At 42.5% G+C, this 25,232-nt stretch overlaps 3 protein-coding genes across 4 annotated transcripts in view; all 3 read left to right on the forward strand.

Moving 5' to 3' along the window:
* LOC122878571 (alpha-2-macroglobulin-like) overlaps positions 1 to 16,228 on the forward strand; it is a 28,010-nt gene extending 11,782 nt beyond the window's left edge. The window contains exons 15-36 of the mRNA XM_044201466.1: positions 1,986 to 2,135; positions 2,577 to 2,717; positions 2,830 to 2,920; positions 3,036 to 3,195; positions 3,761 to 3,986; positions 5,736 to 5,862; positions 6,078 to 6,199; positions 6,311 to 6,362; positions 6,675 to 6,758; positions 8,575 to 8,751; positions 10,746 to 10,821; positions 11,155 to 11,311; positions 11,533 to 11,607; positions 13,063 to 13,225; positions 13,322 to 13,509; positions 14,118 to 14,330; positions 14,644 to 14,768; positions 15,057 to 15,147; positions 15,241 to 15,309; positions 15,393 to 15,498; positions 15,645 to 15,686; positions 15,962 to 16,228. Of these exons, the coding sequence (XP_044057401.1) occupies positions 1,986 to 2,135; positions 2,577 to 2,717; positions 2,830 to 2,920; positions 3,036 to 3,195; positions 3,761 to 3,986; positions 5,736 to 5,862; positions 6,078 to 6,199; positions 6,311 to 6,362; positions 6,675 to 6,758; positions 8,575 to 8,751; positions 10,746 to 10,821; positions 11,155 to 11,311; positions 11,533 to 11,607; positions 13,063 to 13,225; positions 13,322 to 13,509; positions 14,118 to 14,330; positions 14,644 to 14,768; positions 15,057 to 15,147; positions 15,241 to 15,309; positions 15,393 to 15,498; positions 15,645 to 15,686; positions 15,962 to 15,966 (2,640 nt within the window). The 3' untranslated portion in view covers positions 15,967 to 16,228. The remainder of the gene's footprint in view (positions 1 to 1,985; positions 2,136 to 2,576; positions 2,718 to 2,829; positions 2,921 to 3,035; positions 3,196 to 3,760; positions 3,987 to 5,735; positions 5,863 to 6,077; positions 6,200 to 6,310; positions 6,363 to 6,674; positions 6,759 to 8,574; positions 8,752 to 10,745; positions 10,822 to 11,154; positions 11,312 to 11,532; positions 11,608 to 13,062; positions 13,226 to 13,321; positions 13,510 to 14,117; positions 14,331 to 14,643; positions 14,769 to 15,056; positions 15,148 to 15,240; positions 15,310 to 15,392; positions 15,499 to 15,644; positions 15,687 to 15,961) is intronic.
* Positions 16,229 to 16,279: 51 nt separating this feature from the next.
* On the forward strand, positions 16,280 to 19,136 carry LOC122878572 (ovostatin homolog 2-like). Its single transcript, XM_044201467.1, has 4 exons — positions 16,280 to 16,368; positions 17,150 to 17,330; positions 17,605 to 17,761; positions 19,078 to 19,136. The coding sequence occupies exons 1-4, from the start codon at positions 16,295 to 16,297 to the stop codon at positions 19,119 to 19,121; spliced, it is 456 nt and encodes a 151-aa protein (XP_044057402.1). The 5' UTR covers positions 16,280 to 16,294; the 3' UTR covers positions 19,122 to 19,136.
* A 5,366-nt stretch (positions 19,137 to 24,502) lies between these two features.
* The window catches only part of LOC122878570 (alpha-2-macroglobulin-like), a 29,531-nt gene continuing 28,801 nt past the window's right edge, over positions 24,503 to 25,232 (forward strand). For both annotated transcript variants that reach the window (XM_044201464.1, XM_044201465.1), the window contains exons 1-2: positions 24,503 to 24,655; positions 24,847 to 25,027. In XM_044201464.1, the coding sequence (XP_044057399.1) occupies positions 24,570 to 24,655; positions 24,847 to 25,027 (267 nt within the window). In that variant the 5' untranslated portion in view covers positions 24,503 to 24,569. The remainder of the gene's footprint in view (positions 24,656 to 24,846; positions 25,028 to 25,232) is intronic.

Here is a 25,232-nt window from a genome sequence, read left to right on the forward strand (position 1 = left end):
TCGGGGATTGCCGCGCGACAGGCACCAGAAACCTTGCGACCACAGCTACGAGCCGCGATCGACAATGGAGGTGGAAAACATGGTCCACTCGGACTCAATGTCCCCAACCTCCCGGGATCTGGGAGAAGCTCTCCCGGAGGTGTGAGTTGTAGACCCTGCTGACAGAGGGCTCCGCCAGACGTTCCCAGCAGACCCTCACGATACGCTTGGGCCTGCCAAGTCTGTCCGGCTTCCTCCCCCGCCAGCGGATCCAACTCACCACCAGGTGGTGATCGGTTGACAGCTCCGCCCCTCTCTTCACCCGAGTGTCCAAGACACGCGGCGGAGGTCAGATGATACGACAACAAAGTCGATCATCGACCTCCGGCCTAGGGTGTCCTGGTGCCACGTGCACTGATGGACACCCTTGTGCTTGAACATGGTGTTAGTTATGGACAAACTGTAACTAGCACAGAAGTCCAACAACTGAACACCGCTCGGGTTCAGATCAGGGGGGCCGTTCCTTCCGATTACCCCTCTCCAGGTGTCACTGTCGTTGCCCACGTGGGCGTTGAAGTCCCCCAGTAGAACAACGGAGTCCCCGGGTGGTGCACTGTCTAGTACCCCTCCCAGGGACTCCAAGAAGGCCTGGTACTCTGCACTGCTGTTCGGCCCGTGAGGCCGCCACAACAGTGAGAGACCTGTCCCCACCCGGAGGCGGAGGGACGCGACCCTCTCGTTCGCTGGGGTAAACTCCAACACGTGGACGGCTGAGCTGTGGGGCTATGAGCAGGCCCACACCAGCCCGCCGCCTCTCCCCGCCCGGCAACGCCAGAGAAATGGAGCGTCCAGCCCTCTCGAGGAGACGGGTTCCAGAGCCCAGGCTGTGCGTGGAGGCGAGGCCGACTATATCTAGCCGGTAACGCTCAACCTCCCGCACAAGCTCAGGCTCCTTCCCCCCCCAGCGAAGTGACATTCCATGTCCCTAGAGCCAGTTTCTGTGTCCGGAGATCTGGTCGCGAAGCCCCTGCCTTCGACTGCCGCCCAGATCTCTCTGCACCGCCCCCCACGGATCCTCCTGCGGGTGGTGGGTCCACGGGAGGACGGCCCCACGTCGCTCCTTCGGGCTGTGCCCGGCCGGGCCCGGTGGGGAAAGGCCCGGCCACCAGGCGCTCGCCGTCGGGCACCCACCCCAGGCCTGGCTCCAGGGTGGGGCCCCGGTAGCGCCAATCCGGGCGACGTAACTGGCCTTGATTTTAAATAATCCATAAGGGTCTTCTGAACCGCTCTTGGTCTGACCCGTCACCCTGGACCTGTTTGCCATGGGTGACCCTACCAGGGTCATACAGCCCCAGGCAACATAGCTCCCAGGGTCATTCGGGTACTCAAACCCCTCCACCACGTTAAGGTGGCGGTTCAAGGAGGGGATGTATGGTTGTATGTTGGTGTAATCCGTGTGCAGTTGCAGTGCTTGCTAGTTATGCTACGACAAGTTAATTCATGTTGTGCGTGAAGCATGTTGCATCCAAATCAGAGTTAAGTTCAGTCAGCCAATTCAGGGGGAATGGATTGTTATGTTAATGTAGATGTGCAGCACTGATTTTTGGCATCTAGGCTCTGACCTCGTCACTGTCAGTGATTTAATTAAAAATTCTGATTAAAAATCCATCTGGGAGATTTTTGGAGTAAAAGACACATTTGTGTCACGTTGACAAGATCATAGGTTCTCATCTTACCACTAAAGTCCAGATGGTCCAGCCCACATGTTGAAGTGTCCTCGGGCAAGACACTGAACCCAAATTGCTCCCTAGATCTGTACCTTCGGTGTGTGTGTGTGTGTGAGAATGATTAGTTGGTTTCTTTGGACTAATGAGCAGTTAGCACCTGCCTTCAGTGTATGAATGTGATATGTAGTGTGAAGCCTAGAAGATTAGAAGCCTTTTGAAAGACTAGAAATGCGCTATACAAGTACAGTCCATTTACCATTTGCATTTTCTGTATGTCAGGTATCGCTGGAGTTTTCTCCATCCTCAGCTGTCCCAGGAGAGGAAAGCACCATGCAGGTGACGGCCCAACCAGACTCTCTGTGTGGTGTGAGTGCTGTCGACCAGAGCGTCCTCATCAAGGAGCCAGGGAAGACTCTAGATGCAGACAAGGTAACTGCTGGAATCAGCTGAATGAATAAATGCACACATCATTTATGTCTCCTCTGCATAATGTTTTGCACCGTTAACATCATCAGTCACCCAGAGGTCTTTTATTCTGCTACCATTTCCTTGTGTCATGGTTAATCTTTCAACCTTGTCTGCCTCTGCCAGTTGTACATCGTTACCAACTGTGTAATACAGCTGTTCAATACAGTTCAATGCTGATTTTGTTGTTATTTTTACCCGTTACTATACAATGCTATACAAAAAGTTAAGATCACATATGCAAGAGTCTGCCTTATGTATAAAGGCACTGTTTTGACAGATATACTTTACATCCACGTGATAAAAGAGTAAGCCTTCAATCCCAAGAGTTCCCTAATTGTCAGATCGTCATAGACAAACACATATTTGTCAGTTTATAGCTTTGCATCATACCTTTCTTTTCAGATATTTGACTTGTTGCCTGTTAGAAAAGCATCCTATGTTCCATATGAGGTTCAAGATCCTGTAGAATGCTTGCAAGTGAGACCAAGAAGATACGTTTTGCCATACCCCAGTCAGGAAGATGATGCTCATTCAGTTTTCCAGGTACATCCTGCTTTAAAAAATAATGTACAATATAAAGAATATATTAATATGTTTGGTTGTTATACATTTAATTCACTTTTCCGTGATGCCTGTATGTTGTTGGATTATCTAGAATGTAGGGCTGAAGATGGCAACGAACTTGTTTATCCAAGTGCCTTCATGCCTCAAGTTCAAAGGAAGAGAATACCACCAAGGCCACTATGGTAACTTTGTTTTTTTGCTCTATCATGTGACACTGAATATTTACAGCATTTAAACAGCTCACTGTGTCATTACTACCCTCCAATTCTGATGGAATATTTTCTGGTTTCTTTTCAGGTATAAGGTATAACAGCATTCCTCATGTAGACAGAATGATCGTAGAGCTACATCATCCTGGCAGTGGACTTGGCGGATCATATCCTCCTAGTGCTCCACCAATAGAAACAGTGCGCAGTTTCTTCCCTGAGACCTGGATATGGGACCTGGTGGAAGTAGGGTGAGCTTCTGTCACAGTTGGTTTTGATGGTCATGAAATGTAGAAAAAATCTGTTTAAGTGCATTTTTGGGCCCACAGAGCATGTGCACTACAGTGCTTCTCTTTGACTTCCTGTTGTCTCCCTGCACACAAGAATTGCATGGAAATAAATTACTGACACTGCTCATCGAGACTTTTTATTTTAATTTAAAAACAAATCGTTTTTGTCATTTTAGGATGTTGTGATGTTAAGGGAAATGTATTAATCATTCTACAGATGTTTCTTTTATAATGATTGTGTAATGGAAAAAGCCTTTTGGGCTAGAATGGACAATGCTGTGTTGCTCTCTTATTTAGCATGAGAAATATTTCCTGAATTTCTTCAGCAACACAGAACATTTTTTGAGTTTCTGACTTTCACATTTATAGGATATTTTAGGTCACAGTAACTATACTGGAGTGTTATTAGTGCAATTAATCCTACACATTAATCATCTTCTCACATTGTTTTTCTTTGACTGATCTGAGTTATGTAAGTATGTTTTCCCTGCTCACTGAATGTGTTGGTGTGTTTCTGCTGATTCAGAGAGTCTGGAACAAAGGATGTGTCCCTCACTGTCCCAGACACCATCACCACCTGGGAGACGGAGGCTTTCTGTTTGTCCCCTCAGGGTTTTGGCTTGGCTCCTCGTAAAGAGCTCACCGTCTTCCAGCCCTTCTTCCTCGAGCTCAGTCTGCCCTACTCCATCATCCGGGGAGAGCACTTTGAACTGAAGGCAACCACCTTCAACTACCTGTCCAGCTGCATCATGGTAATGAATGTTTTTATAATTTTCCTATTTTCCTATAAGCTAATGTCAGCAGTAGGCACTTTTGGGGCGGGTCTCCACGATCTTGGAACATGTGAGACATACTGGTTTTGAACTGCCTGTGAAGTTTGAACATGTAAGAGTTTGTACATTCTTGATTAAAAGAATGCTCTGTTTTCACTGTCTACTTTTCTCTTTTTAGAGCATGCCATGTGAAATGATTTCTCCAACTCTTCAGGCACATAGTCCAGAAAAGTTTTCTAGCTTACGGGTTTAATTCCGGGGTATTCGGCCCACTGAATATGCGCAGTAGTGTTTCTCCCGCTGTCCCCACCTGCGAGTTCCCGCTCGGCCCATACACTTTACATTGTGGTGACGTCACAGATTTTTAAATAGTTTTTCTCCGCTCAAGGAAAGTTTTACAAATATAAATCCTCCAAAAATTCATAATAGTCATAACTGATGTTGTTTGCAGTTTGAGGTGTCCTGTCAACAGTGTTACAGATGTCTCTTTTATAATGGTGGCCTATGGGGAAAATGCTTTTTGGGCTGCAGGGGGATTTTCCGTTGCAATAGCGCGAGTGGAAAAAATTGGCTGCAAGGCTTAGCTTTATACATCCATGGTGTGTTGACTCACTCACTGATCATGCTAACATGGTGATGTTTAGCAGATATAATGTTTACCATATTCATCATCTTAGTTTAGTGTGTTAGCATGCTAACATTTGCTGATTAGCAATAAACACACAGTACAGCTGAGACTGATGGGAATGTCATTAGTTTGCAGGTATTTGGTCATAAACCAAAGTATTGGGGATATTTGACCTGATGATGGTGCTAGATGGAAAGTTAAGGGATCGCCAAAGTTATTACAATTCATCCTCTGGTGGAAATGAATTTTTATACCACATTTTATGGAAATTCATTCAATATATATGCAGTTTATGGTTTTATAATACCTGTGCTGTTATTTTTAACCAATACTTCACTGGTGTTCTGTGGGAAGCCCTTGTATGGATTCAACATTTTGATTAAATTCCACACATACCGTTTCTGTCATCGTCATCCTGTGTATAAGCATTACATGGTCCTAATACTATAACAGTTTTTCTGTGACACTGACTATAACTTACTTTAACTTGGATTATCTCGAACAAATAATAATGCTGTCCTCATAGTCCCTTACTCCACGAGCCAGATATTATACCCCGTGCCACTTTTTGAGATTGAAGAAGTCTTAAGGGATAAACACAGATGATTCACTCATATATTGTCCTTATATGCTGATGATCTTCTTTTATATATTTCGGACCTCGATTAATCCAAATTTATGGATGTACAATAGAACTTAATTGGTTAGGTTATGAGTTGAACTAAAGACAAAAGTCTGCTTTTTCTCATTAAACAGATTGTCATAGATAATGATTTTACTCACTCCTTTTTTGAGGTGGAATCAATATGTTTCAAAGGCACTTTGAAATGTAATGTAAATGAAATGTAAAAGCATTGTTGAAACCTGTAATTAACTGGACCAATCAAAATTTCACACTGGTCAACTTTATTCATCTTTCTTGCATGTCCTGTCAGCGCAATCATAATGACAGAGTTACCAAGGTTCTTGTAAATATTTGGAATAATTCTCATTTTCTTAACTAGGTCAGTTTTCAACATTTGCAAGATGCACCTTCGCAAGGTCAGAATTGTTTGCATTTGCCGCAAATCTCCAGTTATGTTGTTGTCTCTATTGAACAGGTCACTGTGACTCCAGCACCCTCTTTAGATTACACCCTCACCCCCCTCTCTGGTGACCAGTACACATCCTGTCTGTGTGGCAGTGAGCGCAAGACCCTCAGCTGGACCATGGCCCCCTCTGCCTTGGGTGAGGATCAAACTTTCATCAACAGTGTTGTGAAGTGTTAAAGGGTACCAAGTTGGATGAATTGCTGTTCCTCTTTCCCCAGCGCAACCCTTTTTCATCTCTATGAAATCAGTGAACTTCACCTCAGTGATAAAATGTTTCGACACTTTTGGAATTAACAGGATCTGAGGACATTGTTAATGAAGTTTCACACTGTGTGTGTTGATCTTTTTTAGGTGTTGTGAATGTGTCTGTGACTGCTGAGGCTGTGGCATCCCACGCTTCATGTGACAATGAGATTGTGAGCGTGCCAGACAGAGGTCGTATCGACGTGGTCACAAGATCTCTCATAGTAAAGGTCGGTACCTTAAAAACAAGGTGACAAAGACAAAGTTTATCCATTAACCATTATTTTTTGCATTTAATACAAGATGGAAACTTTGGAACTCATATTGTTTCTTCCTCTCAGGCTGAGGGAACTGAAATGACAAAGACCTACAATTTTCTGCTCTGCCCAAAAGGTCGGTATGGTTTACACCAGGCATGGCACGTCACACATTTTGAAAAAGGAAGGAGTAGATTGCATGTCAAATATGCAATAGAGACATTCACTACTTGCAGGTAGCAATCAGTTTCATTGTGATTATGGCAATTGTGCCAAGTTTAGCACAGGACCCCCACTTCTGTCCCCCTGACCTATCTTATTTCCAGTCTCACTTGTTTTAATTCATAATCCACTAACCATCCGTTAAATCTAAATGACATCTTTGTTTTAGTATTGAGCTCTACGTGAGTTTCTCTCTGTAAGGTGTTTGTTCTCTGTCTGTACACAGGGGAAGCTGTGACAGAGGAAATAGACATACAGCTCCCTGAGAATGTGATTGATGGATCTGCCGGTGCTTCACTATCAGTCCTGGGTAAACAATAAATTCATTTTTATTGAGCTGCTTTAACCAGACAAATTCCGGCAAGTTAACAGGCTTCTCTCCCTTAAAGCCTCATAAGGGCATCAAAAATAAAAATGGATGTCTGTGGCTGGATTGTCCTTTTAAACATCATGTTTTGCTTTTATGCCATTGTTGTCAAACCATTTCAAACCGTTGAACTTTCATGTAACAGAAAGCAAATCTAAAGATCCCCTCCAGACATGTTTTAAGATGTAAGAAAATACTATGAATAGTAATTTGTGTCAAATATGGTTTTCCCACAAACTGAGGTGTTAAAATCTCATTATGTAACTTACAATTAGATGTACCCTTATTGAAAAATCCAAAATCTATAAATATGCTAATAGTTTTCATTTCAAATGTTTAACTGCTGGACACAAGATGTCTTCTACTTCACTGAAAATTCCATTGTCAGTGTATGCGCACTGAGGTTTCAAGTTTCCACATCGCACTTGTGTAAGTTGCATACTGGACTACGATTGGCTTCCAAACTATGGTGATGTCACAAAATCCTGCTCGTATGTCCTCGTGATAAACTGAGATTTAAGGTGAGCTCAGAAAAACGTTTGCTTGTTGTTGCCATGGTTTGTGACTCATGAAGTTATTGAAGTCGGGTCTCTGTATTATCCGTTCATAAATTTCAAGGAATTTAAAAAAAGAAGTTGGACAATCACTGATAATAACCAGGTTTATTAGTGTTGACAGACGGACTGTAGTCTGTTATGAATGTAGGAGTGACCAATTGCAGATAGTGATTCCTACAGTCTGCAAGGTTTCCTGCATTAAAACCGGTGAAATGTTTTGTCCTCACTGATATGTTTTTAAGCATGGGCGTATAGACAGTTATCCTGTGATGCACTATGAATAGTATAAGAGGAGACAATAACGCTCGTTGATTTGACATGCTCAGGCCATACAGCAGGATCTTGTGGCCATGGTCGTCAAAGCAGCTTCATTAATCTGTAAGATAATTACTGCATGACTTGGTGAAGGAGGCCGTCTGTCAACACTGGTGGTAGGATGGTAAAGGATAATTTCTGTCATGAACACTAAATCTCCTCAGAAATCATTCAAATGACTTTTTTGCTCTGCAAGGTACTGCAACGTGCATGCAGCGGTCACTTTCAGCACATGCGCAGAGTAGAGCAGCAGCAGAAGTCAGAAACCCACAATATAAATGACCCGACTTCAATTACTTCATAAATCACAAACCGTGGCAACAACAAGTGTGTCCAAGCCGTCTTCATCCCTTTTAAGTGTCCTCTGGAAACACGTCAGTTGTCATTTTGTGTATTTGCAGCGTGTTTTCTAAATGCTGTGTATGTGTTGTTAAATTGATGATGATGTTTTCTTAATTAGCTTGTGTTTTGTCTATTTGCATTTTTATTTTTATTTTAACAATAAAACATTTTTGAATGGAGAGGGACTTTAAAGACTCGAAAATGTGCATGTCCTGTGCACAGACGTGTCAATTACTGAAGTACTGGTATTTATTAGGACTAAACAGAAAATACAATCTGACAAATTTGTACATTTTAATGAAATTTTATCAAATCAGACTTAAAATGAATTAACTGAATAAAATAAAGTCAAAATACAAAACAAGCTTTTGTAACATTCAACATATTAAATTTAATTCTGGACGGATATCAAAATGTTTTCAGGTGGTGTAACAACATAACAACATACACTTTGCTTATCTGTATCTTTCAAGTCCATTTTAGAAATTAAAGGTCAGGTTATTTACATGTTTAGTATACATTTTTGAGTCAGTGTTTTTGTGCAGGTGACATTCTGGGCCGAGCCCTGAAGAACCTGGATGGGCTGCTGCGGATGCCATATGGATGTGGTGAGCAGAACATGGCGCTCCTGGCCCCCAACATTTACATCCTACAATACCTGAAAAACACACAGCAGCTAACCCCAGCCATCAAGGAAAAGGCTACCAACTTCCTGACCAGTGGTGAGGCTCTGTTAACTTCATATTGCAGCTAAAAAAGAAATATTTAAGATCTTCAAATATGCCAAATCTACCATCTGTAACAGTCTGGTGCTGGCTGCACACAATATAAGCAGAAGATCTGTCGTGTGTCATCGCTTGACAGTGCACATCATTCCAGTTAGAGACTACAGATCAGGGGCACCCTGGTAGCCACAGCGTCCCCGCCATAACCCCTAGCCGACTGTTGGGATTCAGGCAGGGCAGGTTTGGTTATTAGAAAAAATATCAAAGATATTTATGAATATTAATAAAAGTATTCATATTATCAAAATAATTCATATGGATTAATAATTACAGGGCACCAGCCTGGCATCAGAGACCAATAACCAAACGTTTTAAAAAAGGCTGTCTCAGAGGTGGCTATCCACTTAAAAATGCTGATAATTAAAGTGCTATCTTACATTAATAGTGGACAGTGGAGGGTGAATCCGAGCACTGACCGTCACAACCAGCTGTTACAACACATTCACAAAATAACCACACGCAACTTTATTTAACCTTATCATTGATTAATAATCAATAACTTCAGCCAACAACCACTATCGTCTAAACATAATAAGCATACAACAAGTGTGAAAAGACACACAGAGTAAGGCAGAAGAGATCTCAAATGCCATGGTAAGACGCAATAGCTGTCCCTTTTTCACACAGGAACCCGGCAGCCAACTTTCATTCAACAGCCGTGTTACTGGACCTTTGTCTGATAAAGCACAGTTATTAGCTTCCACAGTGGCTGAAACTAACAGATCATTCAAACTGGTGGACCTGTGTGCACAGTTATTAGCTTCCACAGTGGCTGAAACTAACAGATAAAACAGACACAAAAGTGAAGCACACGAAAACACACACCGGAAACACGACGCTGCGGTCTGTTACTTTCCACAATAATGCAAAGCACAACACACACAACAAATGAAGCTTAGATGAAATAACACACAGTTCTAAAATCTATCTTTGCCCAGACACAAGTCTCTTACTTGGGATCGCTCTCGATAGCCATTTAATGCGTCCGTCCGTTTGGATTATCCGGCAGAGTGCTGGCGGAGAGCCCGGATGCTGACGTGGCCAGGGTCCGCGTGGGTTCTTTGGGCGGCAGCAGAGGGAAGCAGCAGTCGACTTTAGTGGGGAGAGAGTGGGACTCAGAAGTTATCCTTCTCTCTGTGAAGAAAAACGGTGAATCCTTATCGTCCTTCTGCAGGCAAAGGTTGTTATGTGAGTTTAACAATCAGGATCCAAACAGTGTTTCAGCAAACACAAAACAGTCTGTTGCTCGTCCAGCGAGTTAAGAACTTCCTAAGGAAATAAAAGTTCAATGTTTAGTGTTCCCTGAAGCAACCAGAGTTACACTGGAAACACAGCGAGCGGTCTGTGCCCTCTGCTTTTATGCAGGTGATGATGTCATGGCCAGAGTGCAAGGATTTTTGGCGGCTCGTCCAGTTTCCAGCACACAGGTGTGACTTAATAGCCCTAAGGGGGGTTTGGTGCTATTTTGCTGTTTGGCCTTTGTTTTCCAGTCAAGCCTCTTAGTCAAGGCTTTACCTTTCCCAAGCAGGCCCCTGTCTTTGGTCTCCACATGTGGTGAGGCCCAACATGACCTTTGTATATTATTTCCCCCTTTCTCTCTCCTCATTTCCTCTCATATCTCTTCTGTCAGCTGTCCAACAAAGGTATAAAATTCCCCAAAATGTTTTTTTTCTTTATGTCTGTTCATTGAAACTTGCATAGACATGGCACGCCCTGGTTGCTCAGCTGGTAGAGCGCATGCGTCGCCTGTACTAAGGCTGAGTCCTTACCACAGCGGCATGGGTTCGATTCCAGCCAGTCCATGTTGTCCCCTCTCTGTCTTTTCAGCTGTCACTGTCAAATAAAGGCATAACAAATTTACCTCCGATCATAATCTTATCAAATCTGAGTGTATCGTTAATGCCCTAATAAGTGTTTCTATTCTTATACAGGCTACCAGAGACAGCTGAACTACAAACATAATGATGGTGCTTACAGCACATTTGGATCAGGAACAGGGAACACTTGGTGAGAACATTACTGATCACTCATCCACAAAGAATATTTATATGTACATGGTCTGCAACCTTTACAGTTTAGCTAAAAACAACTTTATACAGCAGAGAGTAGATGATGTGACTGCACTTTGGAGCACACTGCTGCAAAAATGAGCATGTAATGGAAATATTACTTCTTCACAGTAATACCACCATTTCTAATTAATGCATGAATTAGGTTAGCTAATGACCTATCGTAAAGTGTTATGTTTAGTATATTGTAGTGACTATCGTGAGACATCAGATCAAGTGCTTCCTGTTGTCTTTTGTCAGTTAATGTCTAACGTTGTGTTAATATCCTCAGGCTGACTGCTTTTGTGCTGAGATCTTTTGCCAAAGCACAGTCTTTCATCTACATTGACCCAACAAAGATTGAAGAGTCTAAGTCTTGGCTGGAGGGCAAACAACAAGAAAATGGCTGTTTCCAGCAGTCGGGAAAACTCTTCAACAACAGAATGAAGGTAAGCTGAAAGTCCCTGTAGAGTTTATATAAAAAATGACTGATGATAACTGAAACTGAAGAAGGTTAGACATGTTAATTTTCACTGCACCATCAGCACCCCTTTTATTCATGGCTCAGTAGTAACTAATGCCAGCCTGGGGCGCGTTTCACGAAAATGCAACATGCAAACAGCGATTTGCAACATGAGAGAATTCCTTCTCATTTAATTTCTCTCTACAGGGTGGTGTGTCTGATGAAGTGACTCTCAGTGCTTACATCACTGCTGCCTTCATGGAGATGAATACGTCCGTAAATGTGAGTGACTCGTGGCAATGCAAAAATCTTGTGCTGTTTTAACTATAAACTGGAAAGAATTTCTTTTCCAAGATACACACAAACCAATAACTTTTACACAGACAATAAGGAAGAAAACAAAAAGTTGGTATACTTTATACATTTTAACTGGCTTTTGTAAATATATGTAAATGTACATTATTTTTCAGCATTTTTTATTGTGTGGTCTCAGTCTACAAGTTCTTAAATCTTAGTTGTTGTTTTTTTATTTGAAATGTTTCACATACTATTTCAATACTCCTTGGAGCAAAATTTCAAAAGTACACTGAAGCATTAATTTATATTTAGATATCGATAGCATAGCACCACAGATCCTTTTAACAAAAATTTTTAACTGTTTGATACCCATTCAGTTTAGAATATAGGTAGAAATCCCCAGTATTATGTTGGAGCTTTTCAGACAGGCTGATAAAAGAAATCTTCTATGTGGAAACTTTCCAAAAATTTGAGCAATTGAGAACTAACAGCTAATTAGTCAGAATTCATTTGAATGCAACACATGCAGCCTATTCATTTGCGGTGCCTCCACTGCCTCACTTGAGTAACAACTTGACTTCAGATTTCAGCTGTCATGGCAGACACAATTCCTACAAACAGTGTTTCCATGACTTAAACTACATACATGCTGAACGCATATTGTGTATCCGACGTCCCATATCATAAATGGCTTCTGTTTCAGTTCAGCATTAAGCTCTGTGGTTGTTTCTCAGTGCAAGGCTCTTTGGGACTTGTAATGGAATTCTCTGCTAATGTTTTAATAAGATTTTTACACAGAATTATTAAACAGAATTTAATCCTGCATTAATCCTGACTAGCACACAATGTTACATGCACTATTACAATACATACACTAAACAACGGGCTACTTTTCTTCTGAAACTGTTAAGAGTTTGATGAAACAACAAGCTCCGCTAACTGGCTGTGGCTAGCAGCTAAATTATTAGCAACCATAGCACAGAAAAATAAAAAATAACATATTCAACATTCAAAGCAAAGCGTGCTTAAAAAAAAAATAGCCAGTCCACACTGAAGCTCACTCTGTTCTGTTGGTTAGCATTGTTGGCCTCATTTGACAATGACATTTGTTGGTAGTGGTTTAATTTGGTCTATGTTGGTAGTTGTTTTGCTACCTCTGTATGATTCAGGTTAGTGGTACTGGTAAATACTTGATTCCTGGCCTGTTCCTGTTTCCACTGTCTCCTCACTTTGTAAAGCTCACTTTGTGCTGTTGTCAGTAGTATTGCCCCCATTCATTGAAGTGCTTTGACTAACTTTTTCCTGAATATAGGAATTTGTTTACACAGCTGTCAAAGACAAAATGATCATAAAATGGAATAAACTTGCTGTGTTTACATCAATAAAATCAGCTGAGTCCTGAGATTATTTATCATAATGTGTTCTTTTAATCTGTCATAGGATCCTGTGGTGAAGAAGAGCCTGTCTTGCCTCAAGGGGTCCATCAGTGACCTCAGCAACACCTACACTACAGCTCTGCTGGCGTACGTCTTCACCCTGGCAGGAGACCTGGAGACCCGTGCTCACCTTCTGAAGCACCTGGACACGGTTGCATTAAACCAAGGTGAGCCATCCTCCTAAATGAAATCATTCTGGCTTCATTACTGTGAATGTAGCTTACCTTGTGCCTGTTTGTCTGTTTGTGGGTGGCTGTTTTTAGGAGGTTTCCTCCACTGGTCTCAGACAGCGACAGAAACGTCAGCCTCTCTGTCTGTGGAGATCAGCTCCTATGTGCTGCTGGCCAAACTCAGTGGCTCTCCTACTGCTGAAGACCTGGGCTACACCACCCGCATCATCAGATGGCTGACAGGCCAGCAGAACTATTATGGAGGCTTCTCCTCGACACAGGTACAGCCCAAACAGCTGGGCTTTGAGTTAAACGTGCAGTATTCTCTTCTGGGACAAATATGAAGGAAACATACTGTAGTAGAAGCAGTTAACCATTTAGTCCCCGTCTTGTGAAAACCATGCATCTCCAAAATGCCAACTTTTCGTGAGCTAAGTAAAAAGATCTATTTTTCATCTTATTCAATGGGCTTTTAAATGTTTTATTTAGCTCATGAAGTAGGACAATGTTCTCAACCTATAAAGGAATACTAAATCCTTGAGTTTATCTGAAAACGTCTAAATCACATAATTTAGACATACATGGTTTTCACAGGACAGCAACATTACCCAATACCTCAACAATTTCATGTCATTGATTATACCACACCAAGGATAACGGCAGTGTTACAGCCCATTAAGTACACATCACTGAGCATACTGTCCTGTTTTAAATTGTAACTTTCTTACCGTACAGGCAACCAGTACTGTCAATTGATTTCTGTATGAAAATTGACAATTTTAAAAGTGAATTCCTACATATGAAACCTGCTTTATGTATAAACAAAAGTAACTGTTTGCATTGATATCAATTTAAGCACATAAAGTAATTGTTGTTTTGTGTGTTGTAGGACACAGTGGTGGCTCTTCAGGCTCTGGCTCTCTACTCCACTGTAGTGTTCAGTCCAGAGGGTTCAAGCACAGTGACAGTCCAGTCTCCCAGTGGCCAGCTGACATTTGATGTGAATCAGAACAACAAACTGCTCTACCAGGAGAAGCTGCTGCAGGACGTGACAGGAAAGTACAGCTTGGAGGTGAAGGGCACTGCATGTGCTTCAGCGCAGGTCAGTGGTCACTGTCACTGCAGCTCTTGCTGTTTCTTGCTAATACAACTATGTCCTAATGTTAGCGGCCCAGTAGTAATACAGGAACTTTAAAGTACCATACCTCCAATTTTACGGGTCCCTGTAGTATGCTTTGTTTATTGCAACGTGGTTTCTTGCTCCAAATAAAGGGTGAAATCTAGCAATTGAAATTATGAAGGATCTGAAAAGATCTGGGAGATGGGGGGGGGCTAAGTTTAAGTACTATTACTTAAACCCGCCTTGTTCACATTTTTTATGAATATTTAACCTTCCTTGTGTTCCTGTTTCCCAGATTTCTCTCCACTATAACATCCCAACTCCTACTGATGTCACCACTCTCAGTGTGGAGGTCAAACCAGAGGCCGACTGCACCAGCACATCTCACAGACCCAAACTCACTCTGAAGCTGAAGTCCCTGTAAGTAATCAACAACAACTAGATCCATGTTAGGCAATGATTGAAGAATACTGTCATTTTTGACAAACAATCCTCTGCATCTACCAGCTACCAACTAAGTAGCTGTTGGTGGATGGACATGTGGGAAATGATTACAAATTGGTAGTTCATACTCACCTCAAACATATCTTGACTGTGAATGAAGCTTTTCCAAAGCCTCAGATTAATAACTGTCTCTGCATACAACTAGTAGAACTATGAAGAACAGGATGAAATCTCACTGATCACATTTGTATGGTTGCATTGCAGATACAGTGGAAAGGAGAACAATACCAACATGGTGATCCTGGATATCAAAATGCTCTCTGGTTTTGTCCCAGACCCAGAGTCTTTGAAGAGCGTGAGTTATTACAGTGACTTTAACTTGAACAGAAATGTTTGTCAGTTGTTGATGATGGCAAAGATAACCCAGCTGAATATCATCTCCTCACAGCTCAAAAGGGCTCTGCTGGTGGATCGTGTTGAACAAAAGGAAGATCATGTTCTCGTGTACATAGAGCAGGTGAGAAGAATTCACAGTGAGGAACATTAGATGATGCTCTCCAGATTTGTTCTTGAGCGTGTCGTCTGTTTTTCTTCCAACAGTTACCGAAGGACATACCCATCAACCACAGCTTAGAGCTCGTACAGGAGCTCCCAGTGCAGAACCTGAAGCCAGCCGTGGTCACGATCTACGACTACTACCACCCAAGTAAATCAGATACTCGGCCCTCTCTAAAGTTCATTTACAGAGACCGCACTGACAAACTCTGCTCCTTAGCAGAGCTGCACAACAACCTGGACAGTTATCAGCAATTTCGAGTATTACATGTTTTTAATGAATCTTTTTCCTCTCAGGTGACCAGGCCGAGACAGAATACATCTATGCTTGTGCTGCAGGTAACAGTCTGTAATAACATACAGAAGCACTATGACGTCATTTAATGGCCGAAAAACCTAAAACATTTTAACCCCAACCACAATAAGCTATGATGTCTTAAATTGCTCAGAATCACTCGCACAAGTATGTACAACATAGAGGAACAACAAGGAATAATGCATTATTATAAATGTGGCAATTTTGTAACCTAAAACCAAATCAAGCAAACATCTAATAGCTACTGAGACTGTAAGTCTTCACACTGAATTATTATTTTTTATTCTTTCTTTTGCAGCTTGAAGAGTGAAGTGTGGTCAGTCCTCAGGTCGTCAGTGATTCCAGTATAATTTAAAAAAGACCTGCATTTTATTAAAGATACATTTTATGTACCTTGTGTTACTCCATGTCTGTTTGTGTAAACATACACAAACATTTAACACTCATTGGCTTGTTAGTGTTCTGCCACAATATCTTACAGCTGTGTCACTACTGTATGTGTCTAAAGTGAAATTCATGTATAATGGAGAATGAAATAAAGTGATCTGAATGTTAACATTTGAAACTGGTCTTGTGTTTAACTCTTTCTGCTTTTTTTTTTCTCATGTATTTCATCCACAGACCAGACGTTATGCAGGTCAGATTAGTGGAGAAAGTGGAAATACCTTCAAAACAGCATCACGTGTTCTTATGGCTTTCATTCAAGTAAGGTTTAGATAACATAACAAACATTTTGCTGATTTAAAGATGGACGAACAATAAATAGTATTTTATTGAGGCTGTAGTATTTAGAAAGTCACAGAAATGTTTTCACAGGGCAACAAGGTGGTGCACTGTTGCCTCACAGCAAGAAGGTTGTGGGTTTGAACCTGGGGCCTTTGTGTGTGGAGTTTGCATGTTCTCCCTGTGCCTGCCTTTATTTATATTAACACCCCCTCTCAAAACCTAACAAGGCAGCGGCAGATGGCCGCCCACCATTGAGTCTGATTCTGTCCAAGGTTTCTGCCTCTTAAAGGAAGTTTTCCTTGCCACTGTCGCCAAATGCTTGCTCATGGTGGGATTTGTTGGGTCTCTGTAATTAATATTATAAAGAGTACGGTCTAGACCTGCTCCACAGGAAAAGTGCAATGAGATAACTTCTGTTATGAATTGGCGCTATGTAAATAAAATTGAATTGAATTGAATAGTTGCATGTTAAGGGAATACAGCGTATCAACAGAGCCTACACACATAGCAGCCAAAGCTACGCCTTACCTGACATGCCCCCCTCAAAACTGTTACTATGGGCCCCTTGGTCCCTTTTCTGTAATTTCTCTACTATTGCTATCTAATAATAAAGGCATAAACACGTTACATCCGTCGAGTGTTGCAGGAGTGCTGAAAATCAAAACATATACCTTGTGCTGGGTTGGGTTGGCATTTCTTCCATATGAGATCCAGTGAAGTATCTACTGCATCTACTGTGTGTATGTTTCTGTGGCTGTAGGCAGTACATGGTAGCCATTCCTGCAGTTCTTGAAGCTGGAGCTGAAACCAAAGTCTGTGCGAGTCTCCTGCAGCCCAACGAAACTCTGGTCATGAGCGTCACTTTGATGTCCCAAGAGCAGAATATAGCCCTTCTCAAGGAGACGTCCAGTATAGAGTTTCATACCTGCACTCAATTTAAGGTCAGCTCTCGAGATGGGCTTTCAGTCATTTCTGCAACATTCTTTGGAAATGTGTTAATTAAAATACAACACTCTTTAATGGGGTTTCATAAATTATACAGTAAGACACACACACAGATTTGTAACACAAAACAAAATATATAATGTCACAATGATGTAAATTGACAAATGCTTTTGTAATACAGCATACATTTGTGATTTTAGGTTTTTAACAGATCAAGTGAAAACTGTTTTTCAGTAAGAGTTAATGGCTCTCTTGGTGTTTCTGTCACAGGCTCCTTTAGTGCAAAATGAAGTGGTGCAGAAGTTGGAGGTGGAGGTACAAGGTGACAATTTTTACTCCAAAGAAGTCAGGAAGGTCGTGATCAAAGTCTATCAACCAATGACATTTGTCCAAACAGATAAACCAATCTACCTCCCTGGACAAACAGGTAACCTTGAGCTGATTATCTATGATGTTGTACACAATATGGAACCATGTATAGACAGCTTTCCCCTTTACAAACAATTGCAGAAGTTCACGCAGGATGGGGTAGAAAACAAAATGTTATGACTATAAATTCTCTTCCCTGAAGGAGAGGAACAAGGTACAACACATATGGTATGGGTATTTATGATGGGACTCTCGTTAACCCCTTGCATCAAGCATGACTCCGGCTTGAGTGGCTGATAAGTGGTGCCTCATCTGTTGAGTGAGGTTGTTCCAATTTCCCAAAGATGGTCTCCTTCATTTCTCTTTCACACCATCTGTTTTCTCTGTTCAGTATGTGTACATTGTACATTGCTGGACATTGCTGTCCTCAAAGGCGTGTCTCTTGTCCCTGTCCTTGAGGACAGTAATGCCCAAATGTTTGGCAGATGTGTGGGTGTTGCACTTTCGCCTGTTGTAACCCAGCAATGTTGTTTGAGGATGACCACACAATCCACACAGGTTTGTTTATTAGAAAATGGTTTACTCAGGATAATCTCTGTTTATATGGCAAAATCAAACATCCCACACAGTTTAAAGGGCACTGTTGGTGCACTCAAGTTACATTAACATTAACACATCAATTAGATTGAGGAAGCCCTGTGATGTGTGCAGAGGTGGTGTACTTTTAGTATTTTCATAGCTGGAGGTGTGCAAAGCACTTGAGTGCTGATGGAAACAAGGTGGGATAAAGAAGAATTCATTTTCATATTATCAGTGGGTGTGTTATAGGGGCTTGTAACAATCATGGGCGATCATATCACTATTAAAGTGAGCAGTGCTCTCTCTACCGTAACATACTGACAGTTCAATGGTTTTATGGCCAGAACAAGAATGCAATTACAGTAGATATGTCTACCAGTTGAACAGTCTAAAATTGCTAGTTCTATATAGGACTGCAAAAAACTATGGTGTAGAATGTCCATTACAATGTCCCAGAGCCCAAGCTGATGTCTTCAAATTGCTTGTTTTGTCTAACCAACAGTCCAACACCCACCCACTGTTAAATGAGGACATAATTGAAGACAGGGTGTCCCTGTTCTCACACAAGTCCTCACCTGACCTGTTAACATAAGGTGTCTCCAGTTTGACATAAATAGTCTGTACCAATTTCTAATAAGGCACCCTTTATAAAGGGTATAACTAATGGCTGTATTAATGGTTAATAATTCATTAACTCATGCTTTATACATCAGTTAGAAGCTGATAAGAACAACTTTTGGGTTTAGAAGTTGTGGAAAATCCTTCTCCAGTATAACGCTTGCTTTGTCTCTTTAGGAAACTCTTTGATTCATCAAAAGACCCTCCGACTGACTGTTTGACCACTTACCATCTTGTGAAGGCTACAGGGCGTCTGGACCGAAATCCATTATAAACTTGAAACTGGTGTTTTTGGCTGACCTATTTTCAGATTTTACAAATGCCCCATCAGGATAACAGCAAGATTGTTGTGCCTGATACATGGCTCATTTTTCCCTCAGCATGTAGGATTTCCATCTGGTGGTAAAGTTTGGTTCAACCCTAATTTGTGTGGATAAGGCCCAGTCACACCAGCTATTGTGACTGATAACGGCTAGCATATCCCATTTGTCTAGCTAACTGTTAAGGTTAGCTTTCCAGCTACAGAAGTTCACTAACAGTTCACTAACATGCCCAGATGACGAGGAAGCAGTCTCAGGGAAAAGAACAGGCAGAGGTGAGCAGACAGGTAATGAGCAGACAAAAGGCAGATAAGTACCGGATAGCATGGGTGAAAGCAGGGGAGTGAGTCCAAGGTGGAAACACAGTTCACAGGAGAGCAGGCCAAATCCACAAATCCAAAATCCAAACAAGGTCCCCCAGAGAACAAAGAATCCAATAGTCAAGGGCTCGGCAAGGAACAACACCATGTGTACAACAATGATCCAACACAGAACAAAGAAAAGACCAAGACTAAATACCCTAGGGCCAGGTGGGAGACTTGGGGCAGACGACCCGGGGGCTGGACAGGTGCGGAGCTGGGGACCTCAGGCAGACAGCCCGGGGGCTGGATAGGTGCAGAGCTTGGGACCTCGGGCGGACGGCCCGTCGGCTGGACAGGTGCGGAGCTGGGGGCCTCGGGCGGACAGCCCGGGGGCTGGACAGGTGCGGAGCTGGGGACCTCGGAGCTGATCTCCTGAGGTCCGTGATGGAGACTGACACCATCCGAAGACCAGACAGAAGACCGGCGGCGAACACTGAGCGTCACAGGAGGCTGATAGCGAACACTGAGAGTCACAAGAGGCTGATAGCGAACACTGAGAGTCACAAGAGGCTGATAGCGAACACTGAGCCCTTCTGGAGGCCGGTGGCGAAGATGCAACCCTTCTGGAGGCCGGCGGCGAAGGCAGAGCCATTCTGGAGGCCGGAATCCTTCTGGAGGCCTGCGGCGAGGACATAAACCTTCAGGAGGCAGCGAAGACCGAGAGTCTCTGGAGGCCGGCGGCGAACACTGACCCTTTCTGGAGGCCTGTCCATCCACTCAGGGACCAATGTCGGTACAGCGGGGCCGGGGACTGGCAATGAGACGCCAGGACGGGGAGCCGGTGACTGGACACCAGGGCGTGGAGCCAGCGACGGCGAGACATCAAAGCAGGGTGGCGAGGTGGCAGGGCCGGGAGCCGGCGACGAGGTGGCTGGGCCTCGGGACAGGGAGCCGGCAGCTGGACAGCAAGACGGGGAGCCGGCTCCGGACCAAGGAGCTGCTGTGACTCAGCAGGGACTGGAGCAAGGGGCTGCTGTGACCCAGCATTGACTGGAGCAAGGGGCTGCTGCAACCCAGCCGGGACTGGAGCTGGCGTGACAGCAGGACATGGCACTGGCGACTGGACCTCTGGACATGGCGAACGTCTTCGGAACCTCAGGCCTGGGAGTAAGGAGCTGCTGCGATCCAGCCGGGAAACGAGTTGGCTGCGATCCAGCAGAGAGTTCAGGGAACTGCTGCGATCCAATCTGGAGGCGAGGCAGTGCCAACTGTCGAGTGCTGGGTGGTGAGTTGGGAGACCAGCTGGGTTTGCTGAGTGATTTGGAAAACCATGGCCTGATGGCTGTCTGTCAGAACCCTGAATAATTGTTCATGCTGGCCTCACAGAATCCCTCGGTTAGCCAGCGCTAAGTGGTAGGGTGCTACTTCCGGGTTTTTTCCTGCTGGGTCCATGTTTGGTTGGATCATTCTGTCGTAGCGGGGGTGCTATATGGAGGTAAGTGGACCCAAAAGCAGATGACGAGGAAGCAGTCTCAGGGAAAAGTAGCCGGATGACTACCGTGTTTATTGTGGGGTGGTATGCAAGCAAGAACAGGCAGAGGTGAGCAGACAGGTAATGAGCAGACAAAAGGCAGATAAGTACCAGATAGCATGGGTGAAAGCAGGGGAGTGAGTCCAAGGTGGAAACACAGTTCACAGAAGAGCAGGCCAAATCCACAAATCCAAAATCCAAAAATCCAAAATCCAAACAAGGTCCACCGGAGAACAAAGACTCCAATAGTCAAGGGCTCGGCAAGGAACAACACCATGTGTACAACAATGATCCAACACAGAACATCTTCTTCTTCTTCTTCTGATGTTTTATGGTGGTTGGCAAACAACTTGCATTACCGCCACCTTCTGAAATGGAGTATGGATCAGAATGGATTTATGCCTACCCTATATTCTTCTTTTAAGCCCTGTCTTTTCCAAAAATCTAAACATTGCCCTGTACCCCACATGCCCTGAGTTCAATTGGAGTATCTCCTTTAGCTTGACTCTAATGCAATCCCTTGCCAGTTTGCTTTTTAGTTTCTGCCTATCCTGCTCATACCTAGGACAACTGATAATTACATGTTCTACAGTTTCCTTTACTCTACAGTACTCACACACACCAGTCTCATGTTTACCAATCATCTTCAGTGTACTATTAAGACCTCAAACAGCTTCTTGAAAAGCCCACTCTCAGAAAGCAGTCGCCAATCAGTTGTGTGACTTTCTAAATAACAATAGTTTATTTGAGTCAGGATTTAGAGTGCATCATAGCACAAAGACAGCACTGGTGAAAATTACAAATTACCTTTTAATTGCATCAGACAATGGACTTGTCTCTGTACTTGTCTTGTTAGATCGTAGTGCTGTGTTCGACACCATTGACCATCACATCCTATTACAGAGACTGGAATATTCAGTTGGCATTAAAGGAACCGCACTAAGCTGGTTTAAATCCTATCTATCAGATGAATCTCAGTTTTTACATGTTAACGATGAATCCTCCATGCATGCCAAAGTTAGTCACGGAGTTCCACAAGGTTCTGTGCTTGGACCGATTCTATTCACCTTTATATGTGCTTCCTCTAGGCAATATTATTAGGAAACACTCCATAAACTTTCATTGTTATGCGGATGATACCCAATTATATCTATCGATCAAACCAGATGAAACTAACCAGTCAGCTAAACTTTAAGCATGCCTTAAGGACATAAAGACCTGAATGACCTGCAATTTTCTGATGTTAAACTCAGACAAAACTGAAGTTATTGTACTTGGCTCCAAACACCTCCAAGACACATTATCTAACGATATAGTTACTCTAGATGGCATTGCCCTGGCCTCCAGCACCACCATAAGGAACCTCTGAGTTATCTTTGATCAGGCTTTATCCTATAACTCCCACATGAAACAAACTTCAAGGACTGCCTTCTTTCACCTATGCAACGTTGCAAAAATCAGGCACATCCTATCTCAAAATGATGCCGATAAACTAGTGCATGCATTTGTTACTTCTAGAATGGACTATTGCAATTCCTTATTATCAGGCTATAAAGTCTTTTGGAAATACAAATAGTTTGGGAGGTTACATCAGAACAGTTTTATTGTTGCACCATTTTAAACAGTAAGCACATTTCTTTCTGTGTTGTAACCAATGAGCAGTGTTTGAGGACTTTATCAGTTAACAAAGGTTAACTTTCTGGAAAAAATGGTCTACTTTGGCCCTAGTAATCAGGTTAAGAGCTGTTTGCATGACAAATTCAAACATCCCACACTGGGTAAAGAGCAATGTTGCAGAACTCAACTTAATGTAACACTTATACCATTGTCACCATGGAAGGAATGCACAGAACACAATGCTTCAAAATTGGAGAATATCCTAGAATGAGATATAAAGTACAAAAATACAACCAACTTCACAATATAAATGTAGCCGCAAGCAGCAATTCCGGGGTTCAAACCAACACAGACCGTTAGAAGTTTAAAGGTTTTGTTTTCAATGAAAGCTCCCTTTTTTGCATTTTCACAAATAGAATGAAGAAAACAAACAATTTCTGATTTATAGTCTGATATGTGGTATGATGCACCCATTTGTTTTACATTTGTAGCGCCCCCTAGTGGTCGATTTGAATGAAACGCACAGTGTATGTTTCAGGTATTTAAGTGGACATATCCTGTAAGTTTTGTGATGATAGGCCCATCGGTTGTTGACTTTAGTCTATTTATGTGCTGAGCCACGCCCCTTTTGAAGTTCATTGGTCAGTATCTTGAAAACTAAATGAGATATCAACAAGCTTTAAAAGTGTCATCCAATGATGATCCACATAAAATTTAGTAGCAATTGGACCTACGGTTTAGGAGGAGATGTCAAAAATGTGTTTTTCAAAAAATTCAAAATGGCAGAAAATCTATTTAGGCGGACTTAAGTGGTCCAAGAGGCTTTTTTGTAGAGCACATTGAGCTGGACATGTGAGAGAAATTTCAAGTCATTCGGACTTACAGTGTGAGGGGCGTGGCCTGTCCAAAATTGCATTTTTGGGCCTTAATTACAGTGCCACCATGTGGCCAATTGGGCAAATTTTTCTGTGGAAGCACATGCACACCATTTCCAGTTATTGGGCCAAGTTTCGTGTTTTTAGCTCATTCCAGGTCACGGGAATTGGAGTCGAAGCGGCAGACAACAAATAATAATGATAATGATAATAATAAACCGGGGCTATTAAATAGCTCTAGAATACTTACACCTACTGAATGTAAAGCTTATAAAGTAAAAAAAAAAATGTTGTCAGAGATGTTACAGCTCCTTATTATTATCCAACCACCTGCAGTAGCAAATTAATTGGTGAATGCAATGGTACTGTACAAAATGGATGGACAAAACCTGAAATAATTTTGATTCTGTCCAACAATTTGTCAGTTTTTTTATACCCTGGTTCTGTAGAAAAATGTCTTTTTAATTTTTATCGTTGTAATGACAAACTTTTGAACTTTGAACCTTACCTGATTTCTTTTAATTGCAGTCAGCCTTATACACTAATTTAAACAACTTGAAGTCTATAAATTTGATTGGCTTATGGGACACCTAGACATCACATAGTGTTACGGAACAGACAGGCAAGGGACACCGAGATGGACAAAGAATGTTCTTTATTGAATAACAGCCAGATATATAGGGTATGGAGAGAGGGAAGTCTGTAGGAGGGAGAAACGCTGGAGAAGGGCGATATAAGTGTTATGCCAAGTGGCATGTAGAGTCCTAAATTCGAACGAGGTCGGATACATACTGAGGTGTGTGCAGGGCTTATATGCTGGCTGTGTTTGGGATCTAATGGGGAGCAGGAGTGTAATTGGGAGCAGGTGTGGGTGATTACTGGATGGTGGAGCCTGGCATATCTGTGACACATAGAGGAGTTGCATATTGAGTGAATGCATGTGTGTCTCTGTCTGTGAAGTGGGGGTGGATGGTATCAGAGGCTATTTAACAGACGCTGACTGAGAGGCTCGTGACAGTCAGTCATGGGTCGTCCTGGGATTCAGATGTGGACATGGGCACTGTGTGTCCTCGTGCGTTGGATGTGTGTGGGTCAAGCAGCGGCAGCACCGTAAGTTTACCTGTACTGTCTAAAAATAGTATATTAGCATATGTTTTGTGTGTGTAATTTAGTTTTAACTAGTCTACATGCATCTTGCATAATAATGATTGTTTTGCTGCATAATCCTCTGGGTTGGCATTTCTTCCATATGAGATCCAGTGAAGTATCTACTGTATGTGTGTATGTTTCTGTGGCTGTAGGCAGTACATGGTAGCCATTCCTGCAGTTCTTGAAGCTGGAGCTGAAACCAAAGTCTGTGCGAGTCTCCTGCAGCCCAACGAAACTCTGGTCATGAGCGTCACTTTGATGTCCCAAGAGCAGAATATAACTCTACTCAAGAAGACGTCCAGTATAGAATTTCATACCTGCAATCAATTTAAGGTCAGCTCTCGAGATGGGCTTTCAGTCATTTCTGCAACATTCTTTGGAAATGTGTTAATTAAAATACAACACTCTTTAATGGGGTTTCATAAAATATACAGTAAGATGCACACACAGATTTGTAACACAAAACAAAATATATAATGTCACAATGATGTAAATTGACAAATGCTTTTGTAATACAGCATACATTTGTGATTTTAGG

Source organism: Siniperca chuatsi, linkage group LG7 (genome assembly GCF_020085105.1).
Source record: "Siniperca chuatsi isolate FFG_IHB_CAS linkage group LG7, ASM2008510v1, whole genome shotgun sequence".
In the NCBI taxonomy this organism is placed as follows: domain Eukaryota; kingdom Metazoa; phylum Chordata; class Actinopteri; order Centrarchiformes; family Sinipercidae; genus Siniperca; species Siniperca chuatsi.